The 17,309-nt window shown below is 43.1% G+C and overlaps 1 protein-coding gene across 1 annotated transcript in view; it reads right to left on the bottom strand.

The window, feature by feature from the left end:
• Window positions 1-1,564: 1,564 nt before the first annotated feature.
• Window positions 1,565-17,309, bottom strand: part of obsl1b (obscurin like cytoskeletal adaptor 1b) — a 102,138-nt gene continuing 86,393 nt past the window's right edge. Inside the window, exons 23-24 of the mRNA XM_060930354.1 lie at window positions 6,685-6,955; window positions 1,565-1,645 (exon numbers count right to left, since the gene is read on the bottom strand). Coding sequence (XP_060786337.1) covers window positions 1,642-1,645; window positions 6,685-6,955 — 275 coding nt within the window. The 3' untranslated portion in view covers window positions 1,565-1,641. The remainder of the gene's footprint in view (window positions 1,646-6,684; window positions 6,956-17,309) is intronic.

Genomic DNA, 17,309 nt, shown 5'->3' with positions numbered 1-17,309 from the left:
TTGATTTCTTTCAGCGCGACCGCAATGCATGATGGGATATATTGCTTTGGTTAGTGACCATTGGTTGTCCACTACTTTTCGTGATGCATTGTGGGATACTTTGAGTGCACTATATAGGGTGTAAATAATCCTCAATAAGGTTTCGGACAGCACTACAAAATGGCGTCCTCACTATATAGTGCCCTATATAGTCAGTAGGGAGCGATTTCAGACACGGGTTGTCAAAAGATGCGCGCGCCGTCTTTCGAATGCAGATGTAATCAAGCTGGAAGTTTTGTTTGTTTTAATAGCAATCAGGAAAGTTTGAAAAAAGTAGGCAGTAATCGTCATTTCAACTCGTTTTTGTGCAATATTTCGTTTGGAAAGCAGTTTTCAAAATGGCGGCGCTGACACTTCACGTTTCGAAGTCTCGCACAAGTCTCATGAAGATCGCGCGGATAAGCGACGCCTGCCGTGGACCAAACGAACTAAATTCAACATGGCTAAAAACCGAATAGGCCGAGAAGTATAATATTTAATTGCAATTAGTTGCCGATATGAGCCACGATACAAGGTTAAAATTTAAGGTTAAAACAGAAAACGTAATTGAATAACACGTTAGTTAAGAAATAAAGCAAGTTTAAAAATGACTTCAGTTCTCCTTTTACTGCGCATGGGAGAAGCAGAATTGATGGTGAGTCCATCAGTAGATCGACATCATGAAGAAATCAGAAATATGAATATTCTTTCATAGGGCCCAGAATTTCTAGTGGCGCCCCTGGCCTTCAAATGATAAACTTTTGGCCCTTTTTTCCCTTTTTTTTTTTCCCCTTCCTTTCCACACCTGTGTAAACGTGTACCTCCCTTTAATATCCCTTTAATTCGCATTCACCAAACATTTATTTAGAAAAGAGATCTATACAAAGGACAATGTACATAAATGTCAAATAAACAATTCCTACTCAACCAATTTTTCTCTCACCAAGACTAATGAACATTAGCACAAAAAGAAATGGTCAGTTGTGGGCCAAAATCTGACATTGTCTTTTTTTGCAGAACACGACTTGGACACGCCCATGCTCTTGGATAACAACTGATTTGGTTATGCCTGTCCTAGTTTAATAACAACCTCAATAACAATCAGTTAGTGAGTGATGCCACCAGTGTATTGAACCTACTGGGCCAAATAATCCCACTGGGATTAAGATCTCATTATATTAAATTCAAAGTGTCCCAGCGTTCCTTCATGTTCGTTAAACAAGTCCTACGGATTTGGCCCTAAGCACTCTACAGTTGTCATCCTAAATTACGCTATGCTCTGTTTGGAAATGAAAGACGCAAAAGGCAATTTCAGACGCTGGCTCACAACTAATGATCTGGTTTTATGCTAAATTACATTCTTCTAGGTGTGCAACACATTGACACTGACTAATTTTTTTTTTTTTTTTGTCCAAGTAATCATGAATTAGTGATGGATTCCTTTCATCATTGCAACTTTTTTTTTCTACTGTCATTTACAATGCAGGAGGAAAAAAAAATCACAATATATATATACCAAATCCAGAGCATAGAATTTTCAACAACTAAAGTTTTAATAGATCCATTAAAAAAAAACTCTGCTTCCGATTCACAAAATAAAGCTGGGTCCATTTCAGGCAGGGATTATCTGTAAAGGGAAGAAGACGACACATCATAAAATCAATTTGATCCAGATTCTCCATTGACTGATTTCACACCAACCTGGTTATATTTGAGTGTATATTAAGTTGTTAAAATGTCTATATCCAGAATAATGGATCCAAATTAGCCAACTTGTAGTAGCAATAACAGGCCATTTTTAAATCGAGTTGTGATCGTGGAGTGTGGCATTAGTTTAGAACCTGGCTTAGACATGTAAGCACATAATTTAGGAGAGGATAACTCAACTGTTATAGGCTAATTTGACCCCAAGGAATAACTTAGACTACGTTCAGACTGCACCCTGAAACGACCCATATCCGATTTTTTTGCCCATATGCGACCTGTATCCGATTTGTTATTGACAATCTGAACGACACAGATCCGATTTTTTCACATGCGACCCAGGCCGCTTGGATACGTGGTCCTAATTCCGATGCATAGCCGATATTTTCACATGCGACTGCAGTCTGACCGGACAGGCCGCATTCATGCGACCTACACGTTATCAACAAGAGACAAACGTCACTATTCTGCGTTGGCTAATCCCGCGTCTTTGGTGGAAAACAACAACATTTGTACAGTTTTCAGAATTTAAATAGACTTTTATAGAATTGATCAAGCTAATGGTGGATTTGGTAGGGACCTGGATGTTGATCTGTTAGCCTGATTAAATAAAACAGTTTCTATAACTGATTTATAACTTAAACCATCCTGTATTACAAGATTATAAGATTGTTCTGGAAATTTCCAGTAATTTGACACCTTCGGTCTCATTAGTCTGCTGCCCACGTTAATCAGATTATTGTGCGAGTTCCGCCGCCGCCACAAAAACCACATCGCCAGGTCTCGCCTCATCTCCATAGCAAACTGCACTGGTGTTTCTGCACCTTGAGCCAGCGCTGAGAGAAGTTGCAGAATTCAGCTGGCTATAAACAATCTAAATAAATATTTATAAAAATGTAGAAAAAGTTTATTAATATGGCGAAATAAATATGTGCAAATTATTAAGCCTGAATTAAGAGTTTGGTAATACAGCGGCCGTATCCCAAATGACTGCCTACTGAAGCTCGAGTGCACTATATAGAGTTTAAAAATCCATTACTTCCTAGTAACATGTAGTGCACTTATATAGAAATTAGAGAGACATTTAGGAGTCAACCCTCGTTACCAGGCTACACGTTTTCATTTCAGTTCAGAAACAAAAACACACACGAGACCTCACACTTTAACACTAACCAGATAATTAAACAAACAAACCAAAAAAAAATCATTAAACATGAAGAGTGCGCTTTTTTTTTTTTTTGTTTACGTATTATGTAGATGTGCTTATTACGTGTCAATTTGCGCATGCGGGACACTTTTGGGTCATTTTCCGTTCATATTGGAGATCGCATACAAGTCTGATATAATTGGTAATGTGAACGGCCTAACAAAAAAATCGGATTTCACAACAAATCGGATATGGGTCGTTTCAGGTTGCGGTCTGAACGTAGTGTTAGGATGTGTGCCAAAATCTCTATCTGGGGCGAACAGCTTGAAAATTACCAATCCAAGATGGCCGCCAGTATTACGGTATTATTACTGTGTTACTTTTCATGTTCCTGATCCTGGTTTATGGGACAGGTAAACAGGAATAATGTGATGTTAAAAGATGTATTGCTGGCTGTTAAACATTTAGGCTCTCAAGATATCACTGCCTACTAAAGTAATAAGTTTTGTTTTGTATTTTTCACTTTCAGTTAACATTCCACTAATCATAATAGTATGATTTGAAAATACAATTTCTTGATATTAATCAAACGCTTGCTTTCTTGTACTCTCCTAAATTATGTGCATAGGTCTCCAAATTCCATGATTTCATGTTTGACGGAAGGTTATTCTGTTTTTCTCATGTTTTATGTGAAAAGGCAATTTTGGCTTTATTTATTTATTTATTTATTTATTTATTAACCTTGCCCTTTACCATAGCTTGTTCTCTTTTCCTTCCATCCTGAAAATGATGTCACTAATGGATTCCCCATACCCAAAAACCCATAAAATAAGGTATTGCACACACTTCTGTGGTGAGTGGTTCAAAAATTTATATTTCCAATATGGCTACCGGCAGCCATCTTGGATTGGTAATTTTCAGCCTGTTCGCCCCGGATAGCGATTTTGGCACACATCCGAAGTTGTTCCTTGGGTTCAAATTAGCCTATAACAGTTGAGTTATCCTCTCCTAAATTACGTGCATACATATCTAACCCAGGTCCTCTACTGCATACCAAAAAGAAAGAGTATGAAGTTCTGAATTCAAAACTAGTTTTATTTTCCCCCTAGGTTAAATAGAGCAGAAGTTACAGCTGTTTGAAATTTTAAATCTTTTTCAATTTCATTGTTTTTTTCCCCCCATCAGCCTTATTTGGCCGCTTCCAGCAATATACATCCATCTTGAGAACGTAAAGTAAAGCACCTTCGGGAGCAATTCTTGTGCCCAAAACATCTATCAGTTGCTCAGAGTTTAAAAATAACCTTTTGCTCCAGTATTTATTTATTTTGAAATTTAATCGCAATATTTGCATAGTAAGATGGTGTAAACTACTCAAATCAATTTCAACAACTGAGCAATGGCATGACCAGAACTGTTGATTGTAGGTACTTTGCTGGCCATCATACCGAATCATTCAAACCCAACTAAAGATCATTAAGGATAATAACAATCTACATAGATTCTTATTAAAGTATTAAATCTGTTCTCTCTGACTGTATTCTCTTCTCTACAACTCGGCTAATTAGCATAACAACGCCCCTTATTGCATGTGATGGCACAACAAGGTAAAAGGTAGCAGCACAGTTCCACGTTACTTTTCAGAGGGTGGCGCTCAAAAGCGCTATGCATTACATGTTTCTAATCAAATGTAACTTCTTAAAAACAATATGATTAACATCCCTGAACCTTCTCTTTTTTTTCCCTCTATCCTCCAGAATTTTGTTTTCCATAGAAGTATACACATCTATTGACCGTGATGAGAACTTCTGCTGTCTCTGGCCGGCTTTCGGTTTGACCGAAATTACCGTGAAAAGGTCCACCAGGGGTCATGATCGTTCCCGACCTCTGGTATCAATTTTGGCCAGTGTCGACCAATAGAAAGCGAGCTAGAGTCTAACGTCACAGGGGTGGCACATCATCGGCTTTCGACCAAAATCCAACATGGCCGCACCCAGCGGTTTCACCAACATTTAGAAAAAAGATTGCCGTGTCACGCAAATCTGAGTGCATATTCTGAAAATTCAGGGTTTTTTTCCTGTAAAATACCCAATGCTTGTGAAGCTGAGCGTAATTTTTATGTTGGTACACGGCGATCGAAAATTTGCAATTTACTATGTAAACGGATAACGCATGGCAAGCGCTGCTGGCATTAATCTCATCTCATTATCTGTAGCCGCTTTATCCTGTTCTACAGGGTCGCAGGCAAGCTGGAGTCTATCCCAGCTGACTACGGGCGAAAGGCGGGGTACACCCTGGACAAGTCGCCAGGTCATCACAGGGCTGACACATAGACAACCATTCACACTCACATTCACACCTACGGTCAATTTAGAGTCACCAGTTAACCTAACCTGCATGTCTTTGGACTGTGGGGGAAACCGGAGCACCCGGAGGAAACCCACGCGGACACGGGGAGAACATGCAAACTCCGCACAGAAAGGCCCTCGCCGGCCACGGGGCTCGAACCCGGACCTTCTTGCTGTGAGGCGACAGCGCTAACCACTACACCACCGTGCCGCCCCGCTGGCATTAATACTTGTAGTAAAAGTAATGGTACTATTCTACATCCAAATCTTACGGAGTTTGATCCTAACTGCAACCGAGTATGTTGATTTGCAGCCAAATCCATTCACTGTAATCTTCTATTTATACGTTTAATTGAAGCCATTTTGGGTGGGGGGGTGCACCAAACAAATAACATTTGCATACAGTTCCATCCAAGGAGGCTAAAACTACTTGATGATCAGATTTTGGAAATAAAGCATAACCAGGTTAATCAGGGTTAGTATATATGAGAGTTTTTTTCTTTGTTGTTTGTTTTTTGTAAAGGCTTTACCCCGTTTAAAACAAAACAAAAAACAAACAACAAAGAAAAAAACTCTCATATATACTAACCCTGATTAACCTGTATACCCTGTATGCCCCCACATTTTGTATGCTGCTGAATCTGTCCTTTTTTCAGTAGCTTTGTATAAACAATAACCGCTAAATGTAATGCAATGTTATGTAAGGTGATCGCCTCGGCATTCTCATTGTGAAAAGTAAGTCACATGTACATGGACTGGCATTTAATGTTGTATTTGTTCCTTTCTATTTGTTTTTTTGTCTGTTCATATTCTTTTTGGGGGAGTAAAGTCAGTTTAAAAATGCCGTTAAGTGCATAGGCCTATAGGCCAAGTTTAATGACCTTGAGGTTATCAGAGGTCATATGTCGTTTTACAAATGAAAAATGAATTCAGCACCCAAACATTTAACAAACAAGGCCATTTGCTAACTTCATGAATCATTTTAGTACATTTCATTCCTTAGAAAGCTGAGAAACTGGGTTCAGCTGAGACGTTTACAGGCCCAAAGTTCAATGACCTCTAGAGGTCAACAGAGGTCAGATTGAGCTCGGCGTATTGCACATTTGAATTCGGCACACCCAAATTGACAAAATAAGACTGTTTGCCGACTTTGTCTCAAAAATGCCTTTAATTCCTTAAATAAGCACTTTTTTGAATTTTGGTACCAGTCTATGACTCTTGTTTGTCTTTTTGGCTGTTTTTGATTTTGTTTTGATTTCCGATTAATCTTTTTTAGTCTTTGTTTGTTTTTTTTGCAACACCGAAAGCCGGCGACTTGGAAAGTAAGTCCTTAATCACCCATGGGCATTACGCGAAAATTCTGCCCACCAAGGAACCAATCAGAGCGCACGGTTTTACTGAAAGTAGCTCATGCCATATAATAATATTATGTACATATCTTTTTTTTAAGCTCCATAAAGCTTAACTTACTTTCTGACATGCAGGTTTGCTGTGCTTTTGGCCTTTCCTGAATCAAACACCACAACGCCATTCATTTCCACTGACGTGTGCTTCAGGGTGAGCTTATGCACAGTCCCCATTTTCTCCAGGAGAACTTTGGGCCCAGGTTTCAGCACCTCTCCATTCAGAGTCCATATGGGTGATTTCAAGATGGGCACAGAGACCTCACACACGAAACACGCTTCCTCTGGAGCCGACACCTCCACGTCCTGCAGCTCCTGCACCATCAGGATCGGCTGGGCTGATACAAGCACAAGCATGAGCACAAACATTTATTATAATTTCCATTACAGGTCCAGTGGCATTGTCAGTTTTATTCATTTGTTCATCTTCAATAGCCAGTGTTTGCTGTGGATCAGGAACCTACACCAGGCCATCACAGGGCCCCATGCAACCACATTCACAGCTCGGGGCAATTTAACATATCCAATCCACCTACTGGCGTGTTCTTGGAGAACAATCATGCACAGATACCAGTGTTGTAGTTGAGTCAGTAAACCTTGAGCTCGAGTCCCCAGTGTTCAAGTCTGAGTCATTAAAGAAAATTTCGAGTCAAGTCCGACACATGACACAGCTGTCACACACACACGCGCGCTCTCAAACACATTGATAGCTTTGAGTAGTGTTTACATGTATGTCCCATACCATAGCCAACAATAAATTAACAAAAAATTTTATCAGTCTTCTAAGAGGAATATTTAGGAAAAGGCTGATGACACTAATATTAAGAGAGAAATATCTTGGACCAAATTATTATGGCATGTTACAAAAAAATAAAGAAAAAAATCAGAGTCCTCGTCTCCAGTTTACAAGTCCGAATGCAATGAATGCACAAGTGCAAGTCAAGTCACGAGTCCTTAAAATTAGGGCACGAGTCAGACTTTAATCCGAGTCCTGGACTCGAATACTAAAAGCCTGATAGACACGGGAAGACCGAGACCTTTTTTGGGGGGTGTTTTACTTGACGAAAATGGTGGTATGGTGATGCAATGGTTAACGCTGTCACCTCACAGCAAGAAGGTGTTGGGTTTGAACCACACGCCCAACAAGAGCCTTTTTTGTATGGAGTTTGCATGTTCTCCTTGTGCCTGGATGGGTTTCCTCCCAGGTTAATTGCTGGCCCAGCGATAGATTAGTGACCTGCCCACGGCGAACCCCGCCTCTCAATCAAAGTCAGCTGGGATTGGCTCCAGCTTCCCCTATGACCCTGACAGATGAGCAGTATACAGTAGATAATGACTGGATGTATAAAACTAAAATTTACAAAGGTTGCACCAGCATTCTGGTGCCGTTTTCACAGTTTCGAAATTTGTGAGATGATGTAATAAAATCTCACTGAAGTTCATCATGATGGGCTGATTGTACAAATTATTGGCAGGGTAGTTCATAAGGGTTGCCAGGTCCCAGTAAATATTTCCAGTCCAATATCTCCTCCAAACTGACACAAAAATACCTGAAACTAGAACAAAACGTTGGCGGTATATTACACAATGGTGACAATATAGTTTGTTTGTACATTCACTGGTCAATAAAGTAAAATGGTTGTTTTAGTGACCTGGGTTTGGAACGAAAACGTATAAGGAATTATGTGATGAACCATAAAAAGTGTTAAAAAAACCACATTTTCATTTTTTAGATTCTTCAAAGTAGCCAGCGTTTACCTGGATGATGCTTTGGACGCTATTGGCGTTATCTTAACCAGCTTCATGAGGTAGTCACCTGGAACGCTTTTCAATTAACAGGTGTGCCTCGTCGAAAGTTACCGTACAGCACCCTCCATGATGACGGCCCCCCCCTTGTAAAGGTTAATAAAAAGGGTTAGAAAAAAATCCACCTTTTGGTGAAGTCGCTTCATCTCACACTGGAAAAAAAAAGAGAAAAATCCAACCTTTTAACTGAAATAAATTTATTCAGAGAAAAACAAATCCCTCATCAAGAATGAATGATTGATTCTTTTCAACAAAAACACGTGCCACTATTCTTGGTACCCCTGGATATAATCGTGAACACAATGTAACTGAAGCATGTTTTCCATTTAAATTGTATGTTTGAGTTGACTGGAGTGTGTGGGAACTTTCAAGCTGTAGTCCATGACTTCATGATTAAACTGGAGAGCAAATATGAGGTGAGACAGAGGCCAAATTCTCTCAACATCTCATCTCATTATCTCTAGCCGCTTTATCCTGTTCTACAGGGTCGCAGGCAAGCTGGAGCCTATCCCAGCTGACTACGGGCGAAAGGCGGGGTACACCCTGGACAAGTCGCCAGGTCATCACAGGGCTGACACATAAACACAGACAACCATTCACACTCACATTCACACCTACGGTCAATTTAGAGTCACCAGTTAACCTAACCTGCATGTCTTTGGACTGTGGAGGAAACCCACGTGGACACGGGGAGAACATGCAAACTCCGCACAGAAAGGCCCTCGCCGGCCACGGGGCTCGAACCTGGACCTTCTTGCTGTGAGGTGACAGCGCTAACCACTACACCACCGTGCCACCCGGGAATGGTTATTTAAAAAAAAAAAAAAGGTACTCGCCTAAAAAATGTCAATTTCTACTGTTAGGGCAGTAATAAAAAAGTGGACACCAACTGGAACTGTTACAAACTCGCCTGGAAGAGGACCCAAGTTTATTTTGCCCCTACGTACAGTGAGGAGGAGGGTAAGAGAAGCAAAAAAAAAAAAATCCCCAAGAATCACTGTTAGTGAAATAAAAGAAAAAGTAAAATCTTGGGGTTTCTGAGTCTCCAAAACCACCATCAGACTCCACCTCCATGCCAACAGATTATTTCGAAGGTTTGCCAGAAAGAAGCCTTTTCTATCAGTTAACCACAAACGTAAGAGCCTGAAGCTTGCAAAACACTACTACAGTTTTGACTGGAACTGCGTTCTCTGGTCTGATGGAACAAAAATGGAGTTTTTTGGCAATAAACACTCAAGGTGGGTTTGGTGTAAAAAGAAGAATGGCTGTATTGAAAAGAACCCGATCCCTACTGTAAAATATGGTGGAGTTCTGTGATGATGTTCGGCTGTTTTTCCTCCAAAGGCCCTGGAAACCTTGTTAGGGTCCATGGCATCATGGCCTCCATGAAATACCAGGACATTTTAAATCAAAATCTGGCTGCATCTGCCAGGAAACTAAAACTTGGTCGTTATTGGATCTTCCAGCAGGACAATGATCCGCTGTCCGAATCAATACAAAAATGATTCGCTGAGCACAGAATCAGGCTTCTGCCCTGGCCATCTCAGTCCCCTGACCTGAACCCCAGTGTGGGCTGAGCTGAAGAGGAGAGAGCACAAGACAGGATGTTGGACCCTGGATGATCTGGAGAGATTATGTAAAGAGGAATGGTCTCAGATGCCCTGCTCTGGATCTCATCTCATTCATTATCTCATTATCTCTAGCCGCTTTATCCTTCTACAGGGTCGCAGGCAAGCTGGAGCCTATCCCAGCTGACTACGGGCGAAAGGCGGGGTACACCCTGGACAAGTCGCCAGGTCATCACAGGGCTGACACATAGACACAGACAACCATTCACACTCACATTCACACCTACGGTCAATTTAGAGTCACCAGTTAACCTAACCTGCATGTCTTTGGACTGTGGGGGAAACCGGAGCACCCGGAGGAAACCCACGCGGACACGGGGAGAACATGCAAACTCCGCACAGAAAGGCCCTCGCCAGCCACGGGGCTCGAACCCGGACCTTCTTGCTGTGAGGCGACAGCGCTAACCACTACACCACCGTGCCGCCCGCTCTGGATCTCCAACCTTCTAAAATGTTATAGGAGAGACTCAGTGCTGTTTCACTGGCAAAGGGAGGCTGTACAGAGTATTATGCTTGGTTCACACATTGGCGTTTCAGCCTTGTGTATGTACGGCGTATCAGGATACGTGGCAGTATCACCAGCTTACGTAGCTAATACTCTAGGATGCGTAACATGATCTCCTTGTACATCAGGGTGCGGCGTATTTTAAGTCCGCACTTAAACATCCGTAGCGCATACGTAGCAGCTTTGATGCGTCACATGTACGCCATAAAAACGAAAGCTACGCAGCAGTGACACAGCGGGTATGTTGCTCGAACATCTATTATGCTGTGTGAACGCTTTAGTTGACGTGTCTGATGCAGGTGTCTCCGGGGCTGGCTGGGTGGATGTGGCTGATGTCTTCCCTTGCCCTTCTTGGGTCCTGACTTCTTCGCTGGCACGATGCTTTCTTGACTGTGACGAATGACAACGAACGCAGTGTGAACGCTGCAGGTACACAGCAGCAGCGTCATGGGAAAGAACGAAACGCCACGCCAACAAAACGGTTATGCAGCAGCAACGCATCATACGCCTCAGTACGCCATAACTTTACGTCCCTCGAGCCCCATACAAACCCCAGATACGCCACAGTAACGCCACACATACACCATGTACGTCACAGGACTTTAATTTTGGACAGAATACACCTCATTTCTTGGCGTTTGACCCACACGCTGCTTACGTGGCAAGATACGAGACAGTATGACCCAAGCATTAAATGCAGGGTTGCTAATAATAGTGGCATGTGGGTTTTTTCTCATCTCATCTCATTATCTCTAGCCGCTTTATCCTTCTACAGGGTCGCAGGCGAGCTGGAGCCTATCCCAGCTGACTACGGGCGAAAGGCGGGGTACACCCTGGACAAGTCGCCAGGTCATCACAGGGCTGACACATAGACACAGACAACCATTCACACTCACATTCACACCTACGCTCAATTTAGAGTCACCAGTTAACCTAACCTGCATGTCTTTGGACTGTGGGGGAAACCGGAGCACCCGGAGGAAACCCACGCGGACACGGGGAGAACATGCAAACTCCGCACAGAAAGGCCCTCGCCGGCCACGGGGCTCGAACCCGGACCTTCTTGCTGTGAAGCGACAGCGCTAACCACTACACCACCGTGCCACCCCGGAATGGTTATTTAAAAAAAAAAAAGGTACTCACCTAAAAAATGTCAATTTCTACTGTTAGGGCAGTAATAAAAAAGTGGACACCAACTGGAACTGTTACAAACTCGCCTGGAAGAGGACCCAAGTTTATTTTGCCCCTACTTACAGTGAGGAGGAGGGTAAGAGAAGCAAAAAAAAAAATCCCCAAGAATCACTGTTCATGAAATAAAAGAAAAAGTAAAATCTTGGGGTTTCTGAGTCTCCAAAACCACCATCAGACTCCACCTCCATGCCAACAGATTATTTCGAAGGTTTGCCAGAAAGAAGCCTTTTCTATCAGTTAACCACAGACGTAAGAGCCTGAAGCTTGCAAAACACTGCGTTTTCTGGTGTGATGGAACAAAAATGGAGTTTTTTGGCAATAAACACTCAAGGTGGGTTTGGTGTAAAAAGAAGGATGGCTGTATTGAAAAGAACCTGATCCCTACTGTAAAATATGGTGGAGTTCTGTGATGATGTTGGGCTGTTTTTCCTCCAAAGGCCCTGGAAACCTTGTTAGGGTCCATGGCATCATGGCCTCCATGAAATACCAAGACATTTTAAATCAAAATCTGGCTGCATCTGCCAGGAAACTAAAACTCGGTCGTTATTGGATCTTCCAGCAGGACAATGATCCGCTGTCCGAATCAATACAAAAATGGTTCGCTGAGCACAGAATCAAGCTTCTGCCCTGGCCATCTCAGTCCCCTGACCTGAACCCCAGTGTGGGCTGAGCTGAAGAGGAGAGAGCACAAGACAGGATGTTGGACCCTGGATGATCTGGAGAGATTGTGTAAAGAGGAATGGTCTCAGATGCCCTGCTCTGGATCTCATCTCATTCATTATCTCATCATCTCTAGCCACTTTATCCTTCTACAGGGTCGCAGGCAAGCTGGAGCCTATCCCAGCTGACTACGGGCGAAAGGCGGGGTACACCCTGGACAAGTCGCCAGGTCATCACAGGGCTGACACATAGACACAGACAACCATTCACACTCACATTCACACCTACGGTCAATTTAGAGTCACCAGTTAACCTAACCTGCATGTCTTTGGACTGTGGGGGAAACCGGAGCACCCGGAGGAAACCCACGCGGACACGGGGAGAACATGCAAACTCCGCACAGAAAGGCCCTCGCCAGCCACGGGGCTCGAACCCAGACCTTCTTGCTGTGAGGCGACAGCGCTAACCACTACACCACCGTGCCGCCCACTCTGGATCTCCAACCTTCTAAAATGTTATAGGAGAGACTCAGTGCTGTTTCACTGGCAAAGGGAGGCTGTACAGAGTATTATGCTTGGTTCACACATTGGCGTTTCAGCCTTGTGTATGTACGGCGTATCAGGATACGTGGCAGTATCGCCAGCTTACATAGCTAATACTCTAGGATGCGTAACATGATCTCCTTGTACATCAGGGTGCGGCGTATTTTAAGTCCGCACTTAAACATCCATAGCGCATACGTAGCAGCTTTGATACGTCACATGTACGCCATAAAAACGAAAGCTACGCAGCAGTGACACAGCGGGTACGTTGCTCGAACATCTATTACACTGTGTGAACGCTTTAGTTGACGTGTCTGATGCAGGTGTCTCCGGAGCTGGCTGGGTGGATGTGGCTGATGTCTTCCGTCTTCCCTTGCCCTTCTTGGGTCCTGACTTCTTCGCTGGCACGATGCTTTCTTGACTGTGACGAATGACAACGAACGCAGTGTGGACGCCGCAGGTACACAGCAGCAACGTCATGGGAAAGAACGAAACGCCACGCCAACGAAACGGTTACGCCGCGGCAACGCATCATACGCCTCAGTACGCCATAACTTTACGTCCCTCAAGCCCCATACAAACCCCAGATACGCCACAGTAACGCCACACATACACCATGTACGTCACAGGACTTTAATTTTGGACAGAATACACCTCATTTCTTGGCGTTTGACCCACACGCTGCTTACATGGCAAGATACGAGACAGTATGACCCAAGCATTAAATGCAGGGTTGCTAATAATAGTGGCATGTGGGTTTTTTCTCATCTCATCTCATTATCTCTAGCCGCTTTATCCTTCTACAGGGTCGCAGGCGAGCTGGAGCCTATCCCAGCTGATTACAGGCGAAAGGCGGGGTACACCCTGGACAAGTCGCCAGGTCATCACAGGGCCGACACACAGACACAGACAACCATTCACACTCACATTCACACCTACGGTCAATTTAGAGTCACCAGTTAACCTAACCTGCATGTCTTTGGACTGTGGGGGAAACCGGAGCACCCGGAGGAAACCCACGCGGACACGGGGAGAACATGCAAACTCCACACAGAAAGGCCCTCGCCGGCCCCGGGGCTCGAACCCAGGACCTTCTTGCTGTGAGGCGACAGCGCTAACCACTACACCACCGTGCCGCCCCCGCATGTGGGTTTTTTGTTAAAAATAATTTGTTTTCCTCTGAATAAATTGATTTCAATTAAAGATTGGATTTTTCTAATTTTTTCAGTGAAGCGACTTCACCAAAAGGTGGAGTTTTCGAAGTGTTTTTCCTAATCTTTACGAGGGGGCCTAATAATCATGGAAGGCACTGTAATTAGTGAACGAGTTTCTTGCCTTCCGAATGCGTTTGAGATCAAATAGTAAATAATAAAAATACAGTAAATAGTCCTATTCTACAACTGTAGTAATCCATATTATCTCAAGACCTGCTCCAGTGAGTAAAGAGAAATGACATCCATCATTACTTTAAGACATGAAGAATTGTCTTTTAATTAATAAAAATAAAGAAAAAACTCTGGATTAGGTGTGTCCACACTGGTACTCTTTTTTTCTTTTCTTTTCTTTCACCCTAAAGGACTATGAAATGGACTGAATAAGCCAGAGTTGTGTGGCAATATATAACACATATATATTCCTCGTTTTCATTGTCATTTTGCATTTTTTTTTTTACCTCTGCCAACTTTGCTGGAGGAAGTTATGTCTTCACCCCTTTTTGTTTGTTTGACTGTTCTGAACATAAGTAGTGATGAAATGTTGAGGAAAGGTGGGCCAAGGAACAATTGAGTCTGATGCAAATCTGGATATTCTTTTTTAAAGATATTTTTTGGGGGCTTTTTTTCACCTTTATTGGATAGGACAGTGTAGAGACAGGACAGGAAATGAGTGGGAGAGAGAGACAGGGAGAGATCGGGAAATGACCTCGGGTCGGAATCAAACCCGGGTCCCTGGATTTATGGTATGGCGCCTTATCCACCTGAGCCACAACACCCCCCTGGATATTCTAATATCTGTCTTGGTGGGCCCTGTGATGACCTGGCGACTTGTCCAGGGTGTACCCCGCCTTTCGCCTGTAGTCAGCTGGGATAGGCTCCAGCTTGCCTGCGACCCTGTAGAACAGGATAAAGCGGCTAGAGATAATGAGATGAGATGACTTGGTGGAGGTATGCACTCTACCGAGTGTTCTTCTAGTTGTTGATAAGAAACTTGGGGCTAATTTCAAGATCTCATCCGCTGCTTGTCTTGGTCCATTTGAAACTGGTATATGTATCTCCATCCATTATCCGTAAACGCTTATCCTGTGCAGGGTTGTGGGCAAGCTGAAGCCTATCCCAGCTGACTGTGGGTGAGAGATGGGGTACACCCTGGACAAGTTGCCAGATCATCGCAGGGCTGACACAAAGAGACAAACAACCATTCACACACCTTCACATTCACACCTACGGTCAATTTAGAGCCACCAATTAGCCTAACCTGCATGTCTTTGGACTGTGGAGGAAACCCATGCAGACACGAGGAGAACATGCAAACTTCACGCAGAAAGCTCCCGTCGGCCACTGGGCTCAAACCCAGAACCTTCTTGCTGTGAGGCGACAGTGCTAACCACTACGCCACCTGGTATATGTATCTGACTTACTTATTAATGTCACTGCAGTAACGCTTTATGAACATATTATACAATCAAACATCTTTAGTTTTAATGTGCATCGTCAATGGATCTGAATGTCCGTCGGCACATTTGGGAACCTTGATTTTAGCCACTAGATGGCAGCACTGACTTGGTAAACAAACTGAAAATGGCCAAAAGCATGTGGACACCCGGCCATCACACCCATATGTCTGTTGCCACAAAGTTGGAAGCACATAATTGTCTCAGATGTCTTTGTTTGCTGTAGCATGACAGTTTCTCTTCACTGGAACGAAGAGGCCCAACCTGTTCCAGCAAGACCATGCCCCTAAGCATAAAGCAAGCTCCATGAAGACATGGTTTGCCAAGGTTGGAGTGGAAGAACTTGAATTTCCTGCACTTAACCCTGACCTCAACCCTACTGAAAACCTTCGGGATGAACTAGAACACCGAGTACACCCCAGGGCTACTCGCCCAACATCAGTGTCTGATCTCACTAATGCTCTTGTGGCTGAATGATCACAAATCCCTACAGCCATGCTCCAAAATCTAATGGAAAGCCTTCCCAGAAGAGTGGAGGGTATTATAATAGCAAAGAGGGAATACATCTGGAATGGAATGTTCAACAAGTACATATACAGTGGTGCTTGAAAGTTTGTGAACCCTTTAGAATTTTCTAGATTTCTGCATAAATATGACCTAAAACATCATCAGATTTTCACACAAGTCCTAAAAGTAGATAAAGAGAACCCAGTTAAACAAATGAGACAAAAATATTATACTTGGTCATTTATTTATTGAGGAAAATGATCCAGTATTACATATCTGTGAGTGGCAAAAGTATGTGAACCTCTAGGATTAGCAGTTAATTTGAAGGATGAAATTAGTGTCAGATGTTTTCAATCAATGGGATGACAAATCAGGTGTGAGTGGGCACCCTGTTTTATTTAAAGAACAGGGATCTATCAAAGTCTGATCTACACAACACATGTTTGTGGAAGTGTATCATGGCACGAACAAAGGAGATTTCTGAGGACCTCAGAAAAAGCGTTGTTGATTCTCATCAGGCTGGAAAAGGTTACAAAACCATCTCTAAAGAGTTTGGATTCCACCAATCCACAGTCAGACAGATTGTGTACAAATGGAGGAAATTCAAGACCATTGTTACCCTCCCCAGGAGTGGTCAACCAGCAAAGATCACTCCGAGAGCAAGGCGTATAATAGTTGGCGAGGTCACAAAGGACCCCAGGGTAACTTCTAAGCAACTGAAGGCCTCTCTCACATTGGCTAATATTAATGTTCATGAGTCCACCATCAGGAGAACACTGAACAACAATGGTGTGCATGGCAGGTTTGCAAGGAGAAAGCCACTGCTCTCCAAAAAGAACATTGCTGCTCATCTGCAGTTTGCTAAAGATCACGTGGACAAGCCAGAAGGCGATTGGAAAAATTTTTGTGGACGGATGAGACCAAAATAAAACTTTTTGGTTTAAATGAGAAGCGTTATGTTTGGAGAAAGGAAAAGACTGCATTCCAGCATAAGAACCTTATCCCATCTGTGAAACATGGTGGTGGTAGTATCATGGTTTGGGCCTGTTTTGCTGCATCTGGGCCAGGACGGCTTGCCATCATTGATGGAACAATGAATTCTGAATTATACCAGTGAATTCTAAAGGAAAATGTCAGGACATCTGTCCATGAACTGAATCTCAAGAGAAGGTGGGTCATGCAGTA

Source organism: Neoarius graeffei, chromosome 9 (genome assembly GCF_027579695.1).
Source record: "Neoarius graeffei isolate fNeoGra1 chromosome 9, fNeoGra1.pri, whole genome shotgun sequence".
Lineage (NCBI taxonomy): Eukaryota > Metazoa > Chordata > Actinopteri > Siluriformes > Ariidae > Neoarius > Neoarius graeffei.
The sequence above is the reverse complement of the archived record's forward strand: the minus strand, read 5'-3'. Positions and strand labels throughout refer to the sequence as shown.